This window comes from Cetorhinus maximus, chromosome 4 (assembly GCF_964194155.1).
Source record: "Cetorhinus maximus chromosome 4, sCetMax3.hap1.1, whole genome shotgun sequence".
In the NCBI taxonomy this organism is placed as follows: domain Eukaryota; kingdom Metazoa; phylum Chordata; class Chondrichthyes; order Lamniformes; family Cetorhinidae; genus Cetorhinus; species Cetorhinus maximus.
The window spans coordinates 126,061,213-126,078,026 of NC_135882.1; the positions used below are offsets into that span (position 1 = coordinate 126,061,213).

The following is a 16,814-nucleotide window of genomic DNA, read 5'->3' on the forward strand; positions in this document are numbered from 1 at the left end:
AGTTGGACAGATTTTTGGTCATCAAGGGTTATGGGGGACAGGCAGAAACGTGAGGTTAAGGCCACAACCAGATCAGCAGGCTTGATGGGCTAACGGGCCTGTTCTTATATTAGGTAAAAAAAAAATGACCTGATTATATCATTTAACCAATGGGTCCAGCTTTTGATTTTTTTCAGCGACTAGAACAAAATTAGCTTGATGAGATAGTTTAATATTATGCTGAGTTATCTTTTTCTCAAGAAGATGTTATTTATCCAGGTAGTTGTCTTAACTAAAATAAAAGTAAAATATTGTAGATACTGGAACTTTGAAATAAAAACCACAAATGCTAGAAAAACTCAGGCCTAGCAACATCTGTGGCGAGAGGAACAGAGTTTTTAAGTCCAATATTACTCTTCTTCAGAACTAATTGTCTTAATGTCTTGTTAATAATCATTGTTTGACATTCTTATGACAGAAGGCTAATGGATATGTGTTACATATATATTATGTATTGAGAATTTTTGCACATATGAATAAGTCACTTAATCACATGGCTAAAATATTTATATAAAAATATAAGGGCTGTTAATGAGGAATAAACTCAGTTCATAGAAACATAGGAACATAGAAAATAGGAGCAGGAGTAGGCCATTCGGCCCTTTGAGCCTGCTCCGCCATTCATCATGATCATGGCTGATCATCCAACTCAATAGCCTACTCCCGCTTTCTCCCCATATCCTTTGATCCATTTCGCCCCAAGAGCTATATCCTTCTTGAAAACATACAATATTTTGGCCTCAATTACTTCCTGTGGTAGCGAATTCCACAGGCTCACCACTCTCTTGGTGAAGAAATTTCTCCTCATCTCAGTCCTAAATGGTCTACCCCATATCCTCAGACTGTGACCCCTAGTTCTGGACTTCCCCACCATCGGAAACATCCTTCCTGCACCTACCCTGTCTAATCCTGTTAGAATTTTATAGGTTTCTATGCGATCCCCCCTCATTCTTCTGAACTCCAGCGAATATAATCCTAACCGACTCAATCTCTCCTCATATGTCAGTCCCACCATCCCAGGAATCAGTCTGGTAAACCTTCACTGCACTCCCTCTATAGCAAGAACATCCTTCCTCAGATAAGGAGACCAAAACTGCACACAATATTCCAGGTGTGATCTCAGCAAGGCCCTGTATAATTGCAGCAAGACATCCCTGTTCCTGTACTCGAATCCTCTCGCTATGAAGGCCAACATACCATTTGCCGCCTTTACCGCCTGCTGCACCTGCATGCTTAGCTTCAGCGATTGGTGTACGAGGACACCCAGGTCTCGTTGCACATTCCCCTCTTTCAATTTATAGCCATTCAGATAATAATCTGCCTTCCTGTTTTTGCTACCAAAGTGGATAACCTCACATTCATCCACATTATACTGCGTCTACCATGCATTTGCCCACTCACTCAGCTTGTCCAAATCACACTGAAGCATCTCTGCATCCTCCTCACAGCTCACCCTCCCACCCAGTTTTGTGTCATCTGCAAATTTGGAGATATTACATTTAGTTCCCTCATCTAAATCATTAATACATATTGTGAATAGCTGGGGTCCCTGCACCGATCCATGTTCAGTTGGCATGGCTTTGAACAGTTGTATAGGAAAAGGCATGCATTATATTGTAAGGACATATTTTACAACATTATGTCTGCTAATTATTTAGTCTTAAATATTTGGTCAAGTAATAATTTGCGTTTGGGTACTAGGTACCCTGGGAGCTCTTGGCGTTAGATAAACCACCTGGATTGGGTTGTCGCAGGCTAAATTAATGGCCCACCCATACAGCTAGCAATGGACACTTTCTATTATTGACCTTTTCTGGCATGATCCATGGCTAGAATGATCAAGGTGCAATTCTGAAAACCAATTTTGAAGTGCTAAATTTTTAAGAAACGTTCAAGTTTTCACACTCATATAGTCAGCTGATATAATACCTGGCTCTATTGAGAGATTGACTCCTGACTAAATATAGGGTAGAAGTATGTTACATCCTAATGGATGCTTTTTTTTTAAATTCGAAAAATGTGTATTAGGATGCTTACAGGCAGAGAAGTGAAGTTAAGGCCACAACCAGATCAGCCATGATCTTATTGAATGGCAGAGCAGGCTCGATGGGTTGAAGGGCCTGCTTCTGCTCTCATTTCTTACGATGTTATATGAGGTAAAAAAAGGACCTGATTCCATCATTTAGCCAACAGGTTCAGCTTTTGAATTTTTTCAGTGAGTATTAAAAACAGTTTTGTGTGGCATATTTTTAGTCCTTTCCTTCTCTTGTATCTTTATTCATTTGCTTTGTCCCTTTGGATTTATCTTGCTTTCATTATTTATTGTTTTCATTCTGTCTGGGGAGGGCTAGATATCAATTGACTGACTTAGATTTTAAAGGAATAGGACGAGATGTAAATACAGGTACATGATACAGCTTTTACAATTGCAAAATAGAATGCCAAGATTTACTAGAAGGTAATATTTTAGTATTGTACATTAAAAAAGTAAATCACCAATATTTATTTATGAAGAATTGTCATTTAGAATTATTTGTCATAGTGTTATCTATGGCACAGAAGGAGGCCATTAGGCCACTCTGAGGAACAATCCAGTTAGCCCCACTACCCCATTTGATCTCTGTAGCCCAGCAGGTTTATTTCTTTCAAGTGCCCATCCAGTTTCCTTTTGAAATTGTTAATTCATAAGATATATGAAATAGGAGCATAGCCATATGTCCCCTCGAGCCTGCTCCACCATTCAATAGAATCGCGGCTGATATGATTGTGGCCTTAACTCCACTTTCCTGCTTGCCCCCATAACCTTCGACTCCCTTGTAGATCAAAAATATGTTTAACTCAGCCTTGAATGTATTCAACGATCCAGCAGCCACTTCCCTCTGAGGGAGAGAATTCCAAAGACTAAAGACCCTCTGAGAGAAGAAATTCCTCCTCATCTCTGTCTTAAATGGGAGCCCCCTTATTTTTAAACTGTGCCTCCTAGTTCTAGTTTCCCACACAAGGAGAAACATCTTCTCAGCATCTACCCTGACAAGCCCCCTCAGAATCCTATACTCAATAAGACCACCTCTCATTCTTCTACACTCCAGTGACTTTTGGCCTAACCTGCACATTTTCTCATAAGACAACTTCTTCATCCCAGAAATCAGCCTAGTGAACTGTCCTATATATTTGATCTCATCAGTGCCCTGTGCAGTTATAGCAAGACTTCCCTACCTTTAGACTCCATCCATGTTGCAATAAAAGCCCACATTCCATTTTCCTTCCTAATTACTTACTGTATCTGTATGCTAAGTTTTTGTGATTCATACACAGGGACACCCAGATCTATCTGCACTGCAGCATACTGCAGTCTCTCTCCATTTAAATAATATTCTGCTCTTCTATTCTTCCTGCCAAATTTCCCACATTATATGCCATGTACCAAAATTTTGTCCATTCACTTAGCCTATTTACATCCCTTTGCAGACTCTTTGGTCTGGAATTTCATCACCAGTGGGAGTCGGGTAAATTCCAGGCTCTGCCCGCCCACCTCGGGAGAATGTGTGCACAAAAGTAGAGTCTTCAGTGTTGATGTGGCGGATGTGGGCTGCATTTAGGCCAGCTGACCCAGGAAAGGGGTTGGAGGCAGCCACAGGCTGCCGGGAGCAGAGGCGGATTGTTGTGGGATTTTGTCCCAGTTAAAATAAAAACACACCCTCCAGCCCTCACTTCTCACACCCCCCATGCTACCTCATGTTCCCACATGCCAGGCTATACCCTCCACTCCACCTCCAAGACCCATCATGCCCCTTATGCCAAGCTATGCACTTCATGTTCAGTAGTTCTATACAGTGTATAGGGGTTAATGAACCTTATAGTGACAATAGGATGTGTGTTTTTGTTTTAGAAGAGCTCTTTTAAAAAAAAATAGCCAGTCATTACTTTCCACAATGTTTAAAAATAGTCCTTTCTCTACAGCCCAATAAAAGTGTCAATCATCCAGACCCTTTAAAGTATCAATAACGGAAACTGTAGACACTTGAAACCTCTTAATGTTGTGTAAATAAACATTGTGAAATTGATAGATATTGATGCAGGAGTTCCAATGATGAGCTGTCTGGCTAGTGCTATGATTCATAGTACCTGATTTAAAAAGTTTTATTACAAAATATTTTTGATACATGAATCCATTGACATTGTATTGTTTGTGCGAAGTATGTTCAGAATCACAAGCTAAATTTTTTTTAACGTTTGGAAAATAACTGTAACAATGTACCATCAAGGTTACCTATATGTGTTTCGAAAGGTTACTAGTGGACTGCTTCATGCTTTTTGTAGATTTTCAGAAACACACTTCATTTGCAAGACAGCCAGCCTCGCCTAAGCATAGTGTCTGCTAATTCTGTAAACACCATGAATGGAGCAGACTCAGCTCTACGTATGTCAGGATCTTCTAAGGTAAGAGAGTTAAGCCTGGGAATTAGCTCAAATGCTGGATTTACATGTGACAGGTAGCAGGATTGACTATTATTCTCCAATTATCCTGGTTTGACAAATTTATTAGGGTTCGTTGCGGATGTAATAAGCAGGGCGGATAGTGGTGATCAATAGGTGTGGATTTCCCAAAAGGCATTCGATAAGGCAGCACATAAAAGGTTGCTGCATAAGGTAACAGTTCATTGTGTTGGGGGGGATAAATTAGCGTGGATAGAGGATTGACTAGCTAGCAGGAAATGGAGTCGGGATAAAAGGGACATTTTCAGGTTTTCAAACTGTTACTAGTGAAGTGCTGCAAGGATCAGTGCTGGGGCCTCAACTATTTACAATCTATATTAATGACTTGGAAGAAGGGACCAACTGTATTGTAGCCATATTTTCTCATGATACAAAGATGGTTAAGAAAATGAGTTGTGAGGGAGAAACAAAGAATCTTCAAAGGGATATAGATAAGTTAAGTGAGTGGGCAAATATTTGGCAGATGGAGCATAATGTAGGGAAATGTGAGATTGTCCACTTTGACAGGAAGAATATTAAAACAGAATATTAGTTAAATGGAGAGACTGCAGAATGCTGCAGGACAGAGGGACTTTGGTGTCCTTGTACATGGATGACAAATAGTTAGCATGCATGTACAGCAAGTAATTAGGAAGACAAATGAAGTGTTGGCCTTTATTGCATGAGGGATGGAGTATATAAGTCTTGTACAACCATACAGGACATTGATGAGACCGCACCTGGAGTATTGTGTATATTTTGGTCTCCTTGCTTAAGAAGGGATGTACTTGCATTGGAAGCAGTTCGGAGAAAGTTCACTAGGCTGATCCCTGGGATGAAGGGGTTGTCTTATGAGGAAAAGTTGAGCAGATTGGGCCTATACTCATTGGAGTTTAGAAGAATGAGAGGTGATCTTATTGAAACATATAAGATTCTGAGGGGGCTTCACAGGGTAGATGCTGAGAGGATGTTTCCTTGTGCGGGGGAATCTAGAACTAGCGGGCACAGTTTAAAAATAAAGGGTCTCCCATTTAAGATGGAGATTAGTAGGAATTTCTTCTCTGAGGGCTGTTACTCTTTGGAATTCTCTAAAATAAAAGCAAAATATTGCAGATGCTGGAGACCCGAATTAAAAACTGTTTTGAGCACAGCTGATGTTAATTGCTGAGCAAACCAAATCCCAGAGGGAAACTTGACTTTTGGGCTATACCCTTTTTTTTGTGTTCTGAAAATGAGGACAAAATGCACTGATCTCAGTAGCAAGAAATCTAGGAACACTTTTGGGATTTTTAAAATTAAAAGTAGAAGTTTTATTAACAAAAATAAAAGAAAACTTAAGCACACAAGATTACAGTTGCACAATTAAAATTAGTCTTACAAAACATTCCCCAAAAAGATAATCTATTTGGTTAGACTCTCAAGTAAACGCCTTCCAGGCAACACTCCCTTACAGATGTTTAATTATAAAGATCCAATAATATTGTGCGGTGCAAAGTGCTGTAGCTTTAATAGAGGCATACCACATGACCTCTTAAACTCTATCCCACTTTGCTGTGGAAATCCAAGACTTTAGAACAAGACTGTTTTTTGCAGTCCAAGACTTTCCTGGCTTGACTAGATGGCTGATTCAAACCACACCTTCTTCTAGTCTAGAGCTGTTTCTAGGAGATCTTCATCAGACAGCCAATAGCCCACAACTATAGCTAACAGCTCCAACTCAACAGCTACCAACTCCCTTAAGCTTTCCACAGCAATTCTAAAATACCTTTATCCCTCTTTCATCTTAGGTTCCATTGTTCTCGCACTTCTTTGAAACTCAAATCCTTCCAAATATAAAATCTTTCATGTCTCTATTTTGTCTCTGCTTTCAAGTTAGTAAAATGTAGTATATCCCTTCCATTTACCTATAGAATTACTGCAAGATACAAACATGTTTCTTGTTACCTCTGACTTCCCTTTCCCTATTCAAACGAACTCTCAACTAATCTAAACATGCAAATGTTAGATCCAACCTATTCATTTGTACCTTAAACCTAATGCTGCAATAACTTCATGTCTTAAACCTCCCAGACAACCTTTCTTCTAGTAATCTTCCCCAGCTTAATTATGTCATTTACACACACACACAACCTTCTTCACAGAATAACACCATATTCCCCAAAAGTATTTTTAAAAATCCATTCTCACAAAACAAAGTGCTGGAAAAACTCTGCAGGTCTGGCAGTGTCTCTAGAGAGAGAAGCAGAGTTAATGTTTCAAGTCCAATATGACTTCTTAGAAACTGAAGAGAGGTAGGAATGTGATCGGTTTTATGGTGTTGAAAAAGAGGTGGGAGGTGGAGCAGAAGAGATAATGAAGGATAGGTTAGAGGGTGGGGGAGATTCTATGGCATCTTTATCATATAACAAAAGGCAAAGGGAGTGGTAATGATAGTATTAAAGAAACAAAGCATTAGTCCAGAGTGGCGTAAATAGTAGAATAGAGATCAGCGCCGTCTGAAGGCAAAATAGCAGACTGTGTTAATAGTAGAATAAAGGTCAGCACTATCTGAAAGGAAAAACTAATGAGGGAGGAAGTAAAGGGTTACACTTCCTGTGGTTGCATGGGAAGGTGGCGTGGGATGGGGATGAGGTGTCGGGGGTGATAGAGGAGTGGACCAGGGTGCCGCAGGAAAAAACGGTCCTTTCGGAATGATGACAGAGCAGGGGAGGGAAAGATTTATTTTGTGGCATCGTGCTGGAATTAGCGGAGAATAATCCTTTGAATACGGAGGCTGGCGGAGTGGAAAGTGATCATGGTTCTGGGAAGGAGGGAAAAGGGAGGGTCGAAGTGCGACAAATGGGTTGGATATGGTTGAGGGCCCTGTCAACCATAGTGGGGGGGAATTCGTCAGCTGAGGAAAAAGGAAGATGTTGTAGTTGTCGTTGTGGAAGGTAGCATCATCAGAACAGATGCAACAGAGACGGAGGAACTGGGAGAATGGGATGGAGCCCTTACAGGAAGCAGGATATGCGGAGGTGTAGTCGAGGTAGATGGTGGGGGTCAAGCTTGTAATGAATATTGGTAGACACTCTATCCACAGAAACAGAGACAGGGAAGTCAAGAAGGGAAGTGTTGGAGATGGACTATGTGAAGGGAGAGAGAGGGGTGGAAATTGGAAGCAAAATTGGTGATTTTTTTTTCCAGTTCCGGCCGAGAGCACAAAGCAGCAGTCATTGATGTACTAGACAAAGAGTTGTGGGAGGGGGCCTAAGTAGGACTGGAATAAGGAATGTTCCATATACCCCTCAAAAAGACAAGCGTAACTAAGGCCCATATGTGTACCCATGAGGTGAGACAAATTAAAAGAGAATAAAAGCAAAATACTGAGGCTGCTGGAAATCTGACCAAAACAGAAAATGCTGGAAAAACTCAGCGGCCCTGGCAGCATCTGTGTAGAGAGAAACCGAGTTATCGTTTCAAGTCTAATGTGACTCTTCTTCAGAACTGGAGAGCAGTAGAAATGTGATGGGTTTATTCTGTTGAAAAATGGGGAGGGACAGATGGAGCAAAATAGAAGGTCAGGGGAGTTTAAATGACAAAGATGTCATGGAACACAAGACAAAGGCTCTCTTTGAAACCGAGGAATAGGAGCAAGAGGGCGATAGGTCTTGATTGAATGCTCGTTTTCTGTTGGGATGAAGATTAGAGAAGGAGCTTGGAGAGAAAAGAATAAGTGAGACAGCAAAAACAAAAATAAAAGTACCTGGAAAAACTCAGCAGGTCTGACAGCATCTGTGGAGAGGAATACAGTTAACATTTCGAGTCCGTATGACTCTTCAACAGAAGTGAGACAGCAAGGTGTGTTGGTCAGAGGAGTGCTGTGCAGGAGAATGCTAGGGAGGTAAGAGAATGATGGCTACTGGCTTAGAGTTGTGGGACACCAACCTTGCTGGACATAATCAGGTCATTAAACCTTTTGCAGCACTGGACCTAGGTCCTGGAGACAATACTTTGAATACTGACAGTCTCTGCAGCTTGAAGCCATGCCTGCTTGGTGAGGTTGGCTGGCCGCCTCCTGCCATGGTCAGGGAAGAAGACTTTTCTCCATGCCCTCACTGTATCGTCACCTCTAGGGAGTTACATAGATTGGAGAAATTGGGACTATTTTCCTTGGAGAAGAGAAAGTTGAGAGAAGATTTGATAGAGGTATTCAAAATCATGAGGAGGGTCTGGACATAATAGAAAGAGAAAACTATTCCCATTGGTGGAAAAATTGAGAACAAGAGGGCACAAATTTAAGGTAATTGGCTAAAGAAACAATGGCAACATGAGAAACTTTCATGCAGAGTGTGGTTAGAATCTGGAATGCACTGTCAGTGTGTGGTGGAGGCAGGTTCAATCAAGGCATTCAAGAGGGAATTGGATTATTTTCTGAAATAGAAGAATGTGCAGGGCTACAGGGAGAAGGTAGGGAAATGGCACCTATGGAGAGTAGGCGCAGATGCGATGGGCTGAGTGGCCGCCTTCTATGCTGTAAAAATTCAGTGATTCTGAGAGTCCATGAACCTAGGGGCAGCCTTTCCATGTCTTCCATTCATGCTGCAAGTATTTCCTCTCTCACACTGGATTATTTCTTGTAGTCACTTGCCATTGTGAGTTATGCCAGAGTCCTTCTAAATAGAGATCCTTCATTGCTTACTTAGATGTGTCATTCTGCCCACCCTCCCTGATTAGTTGGGAAACCCAGAGGTGGGATGATAGTTTGTTCTGGGAAAGAGCAATGGCAATGTGCACAATTTAGGTGGTCATGTTCCCCACCCAGAAATGGTCCCCTTGTTCCAGCAACAACTAAATGGGGAAGATTCTGCCTGAGGTCTTTGAGGGTTACCTTCAAAATCATTTATGTCTGAAAAATACAATCCTTTCCAATCCTGCCATCGTCAACTTTGCAGACTTCTAACCATTGTAAAAATCGCACTTTTACTGCGTCAGTGTGAAGTTGAAAAGCGTAGGGCTAAAAATTGGCTTGCCCTGTTTCCTCGAGTTCTGTTAGAGGCGGATAACATGTAAATTTGGTGCTGCCACCTCATTACTGTGATTGTAGGCTAGAGCTGTCCCACTGGGCCCCTCTGTGACTGCTGGGTATCGAACAGTGTTGTACTAAAAGCATGTGGTGCAGCCAGCCTTCTGCTTTTAAAAGTAGTTTTTCTTAATGGGAAGCTGTACTAAATAATACTGCTGTAAATTAAATTGCAGAGAATTGAAACTAAGACAGAGAGAGTGTTTCAGGGTGACAGATGTGGAATTGAAGGTATTAGTGGTAGAGGTGGGCAGGAGGAGAAATGCTGGGGCTCACGAGGGGAATTGTTCTCAGAATGGAATATGAGCAGGTAGCCTTGGTGTCAGGCATTGAGGACCTGGCAGCAGTGCCACAAAAAGTCCCATGATCTCATGCATGTGGTGACGGTCAATGAATGCATCTTCACATGGCATCTGTTACCCTTGACATCATTAAACCTTCATGCTGCTCAAAGTACTACACCCCCACCGCTCTCACATCAGCACTCCCTGGCTCTCAGAACTCGCACTGAACATCCAAACACTCTCTCATCTTCACATACCTACTTATGCTGCTAGCCTAACACCCAAATCTCACAGCCTGCACATACCTCCATAGCTATTCAGCTATGGCAGGCACATCAATCAAACAGTGCTACACAATCACTGCTATTTTGCTTTCTCTTGCAGGACAAGTGAGCACACAATAGAAGGACACAAAGCAGAACAGATGGCAGGGAGTAAAGAGGCTTAAATTTCCTGAGACCTATGAGGGAGATAGGTCTCAACAACATGGGGCTGGCTGCCAAAGAACCAATATCATCCTACATTGCCAAGAACATTGAGGATTACCTTATATTTCTACCTTATGCCCCATCCCAACTTCCAGCTAGCCCTAATCCTGAGATGTTTGGAATGAAGAGCATGCTGCTGATGTTCTGAACATGGAACTCTTCCTTCCCACTTCATCCCCCTTCCCTCACAACAACCTGCCCTTTCTAATTTTCTGCTTTCATACACCCAATATATGCTGCCTGCTCAGCAGCAGCAGTCTAAGGAGGAAGAAAGAGAGCACCAGGACAGCACTGTTGAAGAGACCCGATCACTTGATCTGACACTTGCAGCCACCGGCTCAGATACTGGCACCGTATATATCGTGGGTGCTACTATAGAGCTGAGATCAGGTGGTGAGCCACCAGCCATGGGTGGGCTGCAGCAAACCAGGGGGAAAGGACAGTTAGTTTTCCAGGTCACCACAGGCAAGGTTGCAGGTGAGTGCCACTTCAGAGGACTCGGTTGAGGACCTCAATGGGGGTGGCATACAGGAGAATGCTGATGACATCAAGATGATGGATGACTGTCCTGCCAGACAGCTGCTTGTCACTCTCAAGGAACATGGGGGAGTCTGGCTGTAACTTGGCAGAGGCATCACGCAGAGCTTCTTCTCTCCATAGTCTTTACTCCATTTCCCTGTCATGCTCCATACCCAGAGGCACTGCCACTGTTGTCCCCATAACAGTTGCAGCCTATGTGTCGATAGGTCACCAAATTGCCTGCCCTCCCTGGGAGGATGCAGCATCGCACTGCAAATCCAGGAACTCACCATACATTCAACAACACTCCAGACGACTTCTAGACACTTTGCAATAGCAAAGGTTTTTCAAAAATCAACTTATCTGCAAGCTGGGTGCTTGGATCTTCAAATTGTAGTGGTGCAGGGCCCATCCTGCAGTTCAGAACTTGATCTTTGTTGATTGGCACGCAAATGGTCCAAATTAGGAAGTATGGTGTCAGCTGGTAGGACTGTGCGATGTCAGAATAGCCCTCTGGCACACGTGAGCTCCCTATTCAAGAAAGCGTGCTACACTCAAGCAAAGGGGTCCTAGGTGCCCCTGTTGAAACCAAATTCGCGCCTTTATAGTCTACGACATGCCAAATTGTCTACACATCCGGTCAGGCCTATAAACGCTCAGTCTTGTTAGAAGTTCTTTACTAGATCGGTTTATACCAAAGGGATAATTAAACTGCTAATGAGAGTAGCTACAATTGAAAAGGTATTGGACAGAGTTAATCTAAAGATATTAATATTCAGAGAAATGAATGACCACCTGATTAACCCTTTCCTAGGGCAGGCGGAGTCACTTGACTGGTAATCCAGAGACCCAGGGTAATGTTCCAGGGACCTGGGTTCGAATCCCGCCACGGCAGATGGTGGAATTTGAATTCAATAAAAAATTTGGCATTATAAGTTCAGTGATGATCACTAATGTCCTTTAGGGAAGGCTGTCCTTACCTGGTCTGACCTACATGTGACTCCAGATCCACAGCAATGTGGTTGACTCTTAAATGCCGACTGAAATGGCCTAGCAAGCCGCTCAGGTTGAGGGCAGTTAGCCAACGATGCCCACATCCCATGAATGAATATTAAAAAAAACATCTAACCTCCGCAGAAATCAACAGCTAGAATGTAACCCCAATACATCTGAATTGTTACAGAGCAAGCAGTCAGAGTATTGAAAGACCAACATACGAATTGGGAGAATTGGCCTGCTTCACCATTCAACAAGATTATGGCTGATCTGATTGTGGCCTCATTCACCTACTGCTGAAAACCTTTGACTACCTTGTTAGTCAAGAAAGGACATGGAGGGGCATCCACTGCAAGTGGCCGTGAAAGTCAATTTCTATGCCAGTGGCTTCTTTCAGGACTCCACAGGTGACTTCTGTGGTATCTCTCAAGCCTCCACCCGCAAATGCATCCATGAGGGTCCCGGATGCCATCTTCACGAGGGCACACAACTTGTACATTTTGCTTGGGACCAGGACGGCCAGGATGCAAGAGCAATTAGATTCGCCCAGATCTCGGGTTTCCCACAGGTGCAGGGTGTGATTGACTGTACTCATGTGGCACTCAGATCTCTGTCGCAACACATGGTGGACTACATCAACCACAACGGCTTCCATTCACGAATGTGCAACCACCAGAAACGCATCCTGTAGTTGTGCGCATGGTTTCCAGGGATTGTGCACAAAGTCTACATCCTCAGCCATTCGTGGATCCCTGGAGGTTTCCAGGGTCCACAGAGGCTGCAGGGATGGCTCCTCAAGGTCAATGGCTACCCGCAGAGGCCTTGGCTGATGACACCCATGCGGTAGCCTCAGACTGCAGCAGAGCAACGGTATAATGAGGCTCATGTTGCACTCGCAACTAGGTGGAGCAGATCATCGGGATGCTGAAGATGCGGTTCCAGTGCTTGGCCAGGTATGGTGGAGCCCTGCAATACAGTCCACAGAGGATGGTCATGCATCATCATTGTCTGCTGCGCCTTTTACAACCTGGCGCTCCAACTGAGAGACGTGCTGGCTGAGGAAGAGATGGAGGGGCTGCATATCTTCTCCGATGAGGACGCCAATGGGGACAAGGTTGAGGAGGTCCTCAGAGGCGACGATGACGGGGATGAGGCCCTTGCACTGGCTAGATGAGGCAGTCATGCTTGGGATGCACTCATAGCTGCTAGATTTGTGGAGGAATATGACGACATGCAGTGAGGTGACCTCACATCATATTTGTGAACGTTTGACTTCAGTCTGTCTTATGGCAGCGCGAATACCCTCTATGATGCTCCTGTCATGGAGGCCCTAATAGTCGCTCAATTGCAGGAAGATGATGACAACATGCGTTGAGGACACTCCATAAATCTTCACACAGCCTCTGAGAATGTCTGACTCCTGCCTGTCTGAGGGCACCTTGCTTGCGCTCCGTGATCAGGGTCATATCATAGAGACGCAGCCATGGAACTTTAGAAGCATCTGATGCTTTGTCTGCCTTCAGCACCAGAGCCTTTCAGCAGCTGGAACACAGCATCATTGGTCACAGATGCTGAAGAGATGGGGACCAGCCCCTCATAAAAGGTGCTGAGTGCACACCAAGAGAATGAGATAACTCTGTGGCACCTACCCACTATATTCTGGCAGCAATGACAAGCAGCATCGAGGTGCAGGTATCAGTAATGTTTCTAAGGAGTGAGAGACTGGACCATCACTTTGGTCCAAAGGCTGCACAGGGAAGAGGCCCTGGACTGAGACACCTGCCTTTATCTTGTGCAGAAAGGTTTCACATCTGAGTGACAAAAACGCTGCTCATCAGAACAAGGAGCCATAGGCAGGGAGACATTCTTGGGAGTTCGTTAACAATTGTGAACGCTATGTACAAGTGATTAACACCCGTGCCCAGGCTGTGCAACTAATTCTCCTTTAGACTCCAAAAGAATTAATTCTCCTTTACTGTGCAATCCCTGCCACTACATCTTGGTGCTTCCCCAACATCCACAGTGGAGGTGGAAGCAGCCTGCTGACTGCGACGCCCTGACTGTGATGACTTTGGCGGATGTCCTCTGGAGGGCCGAGACTTGGAGGGCCCCGGCCTGCTTTCGGGTTCCTGCTATGTGGCAGTGGCACCCTCCTCGGCCTGTGGAGCTGGAACTGCTGAGGTCAAAGGAAGAATGAAGTCGGATGGGCCGTCAGTCTCTGAGTCACCTGGATGTATGGGCCTGGAATGTGCACCTATTGATTCTTCTCCCTATGGGTGCCCAGGGGGCCCCAGGCTGACTCCTTGAGGAGCAGGGGTAGCTGAAGTGAGACCGAGCTGCCCAGCACCCCAGTCCTGTACACACTGTTGGAGGCTAACTATGGCATTAACGATGGAGTCGAGCCTGCGTAGTGTTGATGACCTCGCTGTGTTGGCATGCCGGCGCTATCGCCTCAAACTGAAGTTGGGCAGACTCCTCCATTGTGCCTTGCAATCTGAGGAGTGCAGTGGACATCCCTTCCTGATGATCCCGATCTTGCCTTTGCAGCTCCAGCAACTGTGACATAACTGAGTCCAGAGACTCGTCATCTGAACCCAACTCAGCGATGTTCTGGCCTCTTAGCAGTCCTCCGAGTGCCGGACACCTGAGATGTCCCTGACACTGCCTGCAGTGGATCAGACAGTACAATGTGCTCACCAGATTGTGATCCCGGGGCTACTCTAAAGTTAGGTCCCACCGAGGTGTGTGTCTCTGCGCTAGTGGAGTGTGTGGGTGAGCACTGACAGGACTTCAATGAGGATGCCTCCAGATTCCTTTTAAGAGGTTTCGTCGGGGTTTGATTGGAGGCCCTGGGTCATGGACTCTGTCGGCTGTTTGGCTGATGTGCTTGCAAAAGCAAGGAGGGATAATTAGTGCATGGCAGTGGCCTGTGAAAGAGGACACATCACTCACGTTGTCTGATGGGTGTTCCATTGCTGGATCCTCATTTGGTAGATCAGCCCTGACCTCCATCAGCACAGGACCAGTCCAGATCCTCGCCAACCAGCTGGATGGCTCTGTTTTAAAGTCTGTGAGGACCTTGATTTTAGGCATTCCGCCACCAGTCTACGACCTCTCTCTCTTGTGTGCCAGCTTGTCCTGCATGGGTAGAGATGGAGAAAGTGTAAGCAGGACGCCTGCCAGGCTTGATGGATGAGTATGCCTGGCCTGTGTGGGTGTTGAGTGGTCCCATGGATGGGATGAGGATAATGATGGTGAGTGAGAGAGAGTGAATCGTGATGTCCCTTGAACTGGCAGTGAGTGCGGGCCTTGTGGATGTGTGATGGGTTTGAGAGTGAGAGTTGAGTGATGAGATGAGTGACTTACCTTGGTGGAACAGAGGAGATCATTCATCCTCTTGCGGCACTGGGTGGCTATCCCTTTTGCAGGGTGTTGGCACTGCCCACTACTGCCAATGCCTCCCAAGCCAGGTTAGTGCTGTTGCTGATCATTCTGCGGCCAGATTGGGGATAGAGGACATCCCGTGGGCCTCCACAGCATCCAAAAGTCGCTTGTGAGATACGTCGCTGAACCTGAGGGCTGCAGTCGTCTTCAGTTTCAGGGCCATGTCTTCCGTGCAGCAGTGGTGAGCTGGAAGCACTGAGATGTGCGCTTGCGGTTGGATTTTAAACATGGCGCCTGGCGTAATGCAGCGGTGGGGTGATAGTGGGAGGGCGAATGAGAGCCCGCCCGCCATGGAAAGGGCGTGTTTCCTGGGAGTGCATAAATAATGAGGCGGGTTTTGGACAATACGCCGTGAAAACCCGCCATCGCGGCCGTTGGGAAAAATGTTGTTTTCCCGCCCACTACCGCGCTTAGTGCAAACTTGGGGAAATTTCGCCCTTAGTATCTGTTTTTATATTTCTGGCTATCTTTCTCTTGTATTCTAATTTATCCCCCTCAAAATCTGGTGGTCATTCTTTGTTGTTCTTTATATTCTGTCGATTCATCTGACCTGCCACTCATCTTTGCAGAATAATATATTTTTTCTTTCAATTTGGTAGTATCTTCAACTTGCTTAGTTAGCCAAGGATGGTGCCTCCTTCCCTTAAGAGTCTTTCTCGCTGGAATGTGTCTTTTCTGAGTATTCTGCGATTTGTTCTTAAATGTCTGCCATTGCATCTCTACTGACCTATGCCTTAACCTAATCTCCCAGTTCTGTCTTCATGTCCTCATAATTGCCCTTATTGAAGTTTAAAACACGACTCTGATATCACCCCTCTCTCCCTCAAACTGAAAGTGAAATTCAATTATATTATGGTCTCTGCTACCTAGGGGGCACCTTCGCTATGAGGTTATTAATTAATCCTCTCCCACTGCGCATTACCATATCTAGTACCAGATCTCGCCCTGCTCCCTGGTTGGTGCTAGAACGCGCTGTTCTAAGAAACTGTCCTAAAAACACTCTATGAACTCATCATCCAGGCTACCTTTGCCAATCTGTTTCTTCCAATCTATATGTAGATTAAAATCACCCATGGTTATCGCCGTACTTTTCTCACAAGCCCCCATTATTTCTTACTGCATATCCCGTAACAGTGTGGCTACTGTTAGGAGGCTTATAAACCACTCCCCCCAGGTGACTTCTTACCTTTACTATTTTTCATCTGTATCCAAATTAAGCGTACGTCTTGATTTCAAGTACAAAGGTCATCTCTCTCTATTGTATCAACGTCATCCTTAATTAACAGAGCTACCTTTTCCTAGCTTCCTGTCTTTCCACCCTTGAATATTCAGGTCCCAGTTTTGGTCATCCTGCAGCCATGTCTCTGCAATGGCTATCAGATCATACATATTTACTTCTATTTGTGTTATCAATTCATCTGTTTTGTTATGAATGCTACGGGCATTCGGATACAGAGCCTTCAGTTCTGTCATTTTGCTACTTTTTAACCTCTAGCCTTATCTGTT

At 44.5% G+C, this 16,814-nt stretch overlaps 2 protein-coding genes across 2 annotated transcripts in view; one reads left to right on the forward strand and one right to left on the reverse strand.

Annotated features, from left to right (window-relative positions):
* LOC144679867 (RNA-binding protein 12-like) overlaps window positions 1-16,814 on the reverse strand; it is a 215,431-nt gene that overhangs the window by 148,133 nt on the left and 50,484 nt on the right. The gene's annotated exons all lie outside the window — the stretch shown is intronic.
* Window positions 1-16,814, forward strand: part of cibar1 (CBY1 interacting BAR domain containing 1) — a 78,931-nt gene that overhangs the window by 46,011 nt on the left and 16,106 nt on the right. The window contains exon 8 of the mRNA XM_078540751.1: window positions 4,360-4,479. Within this exon, the coding sequence (XP_078396877.1) occupies window positions 4,360-4,479 (120 nt within the window). The remainder of the gene's footprint in view (window positions 1-4,359; window positions 4,480-16,814) is intronic.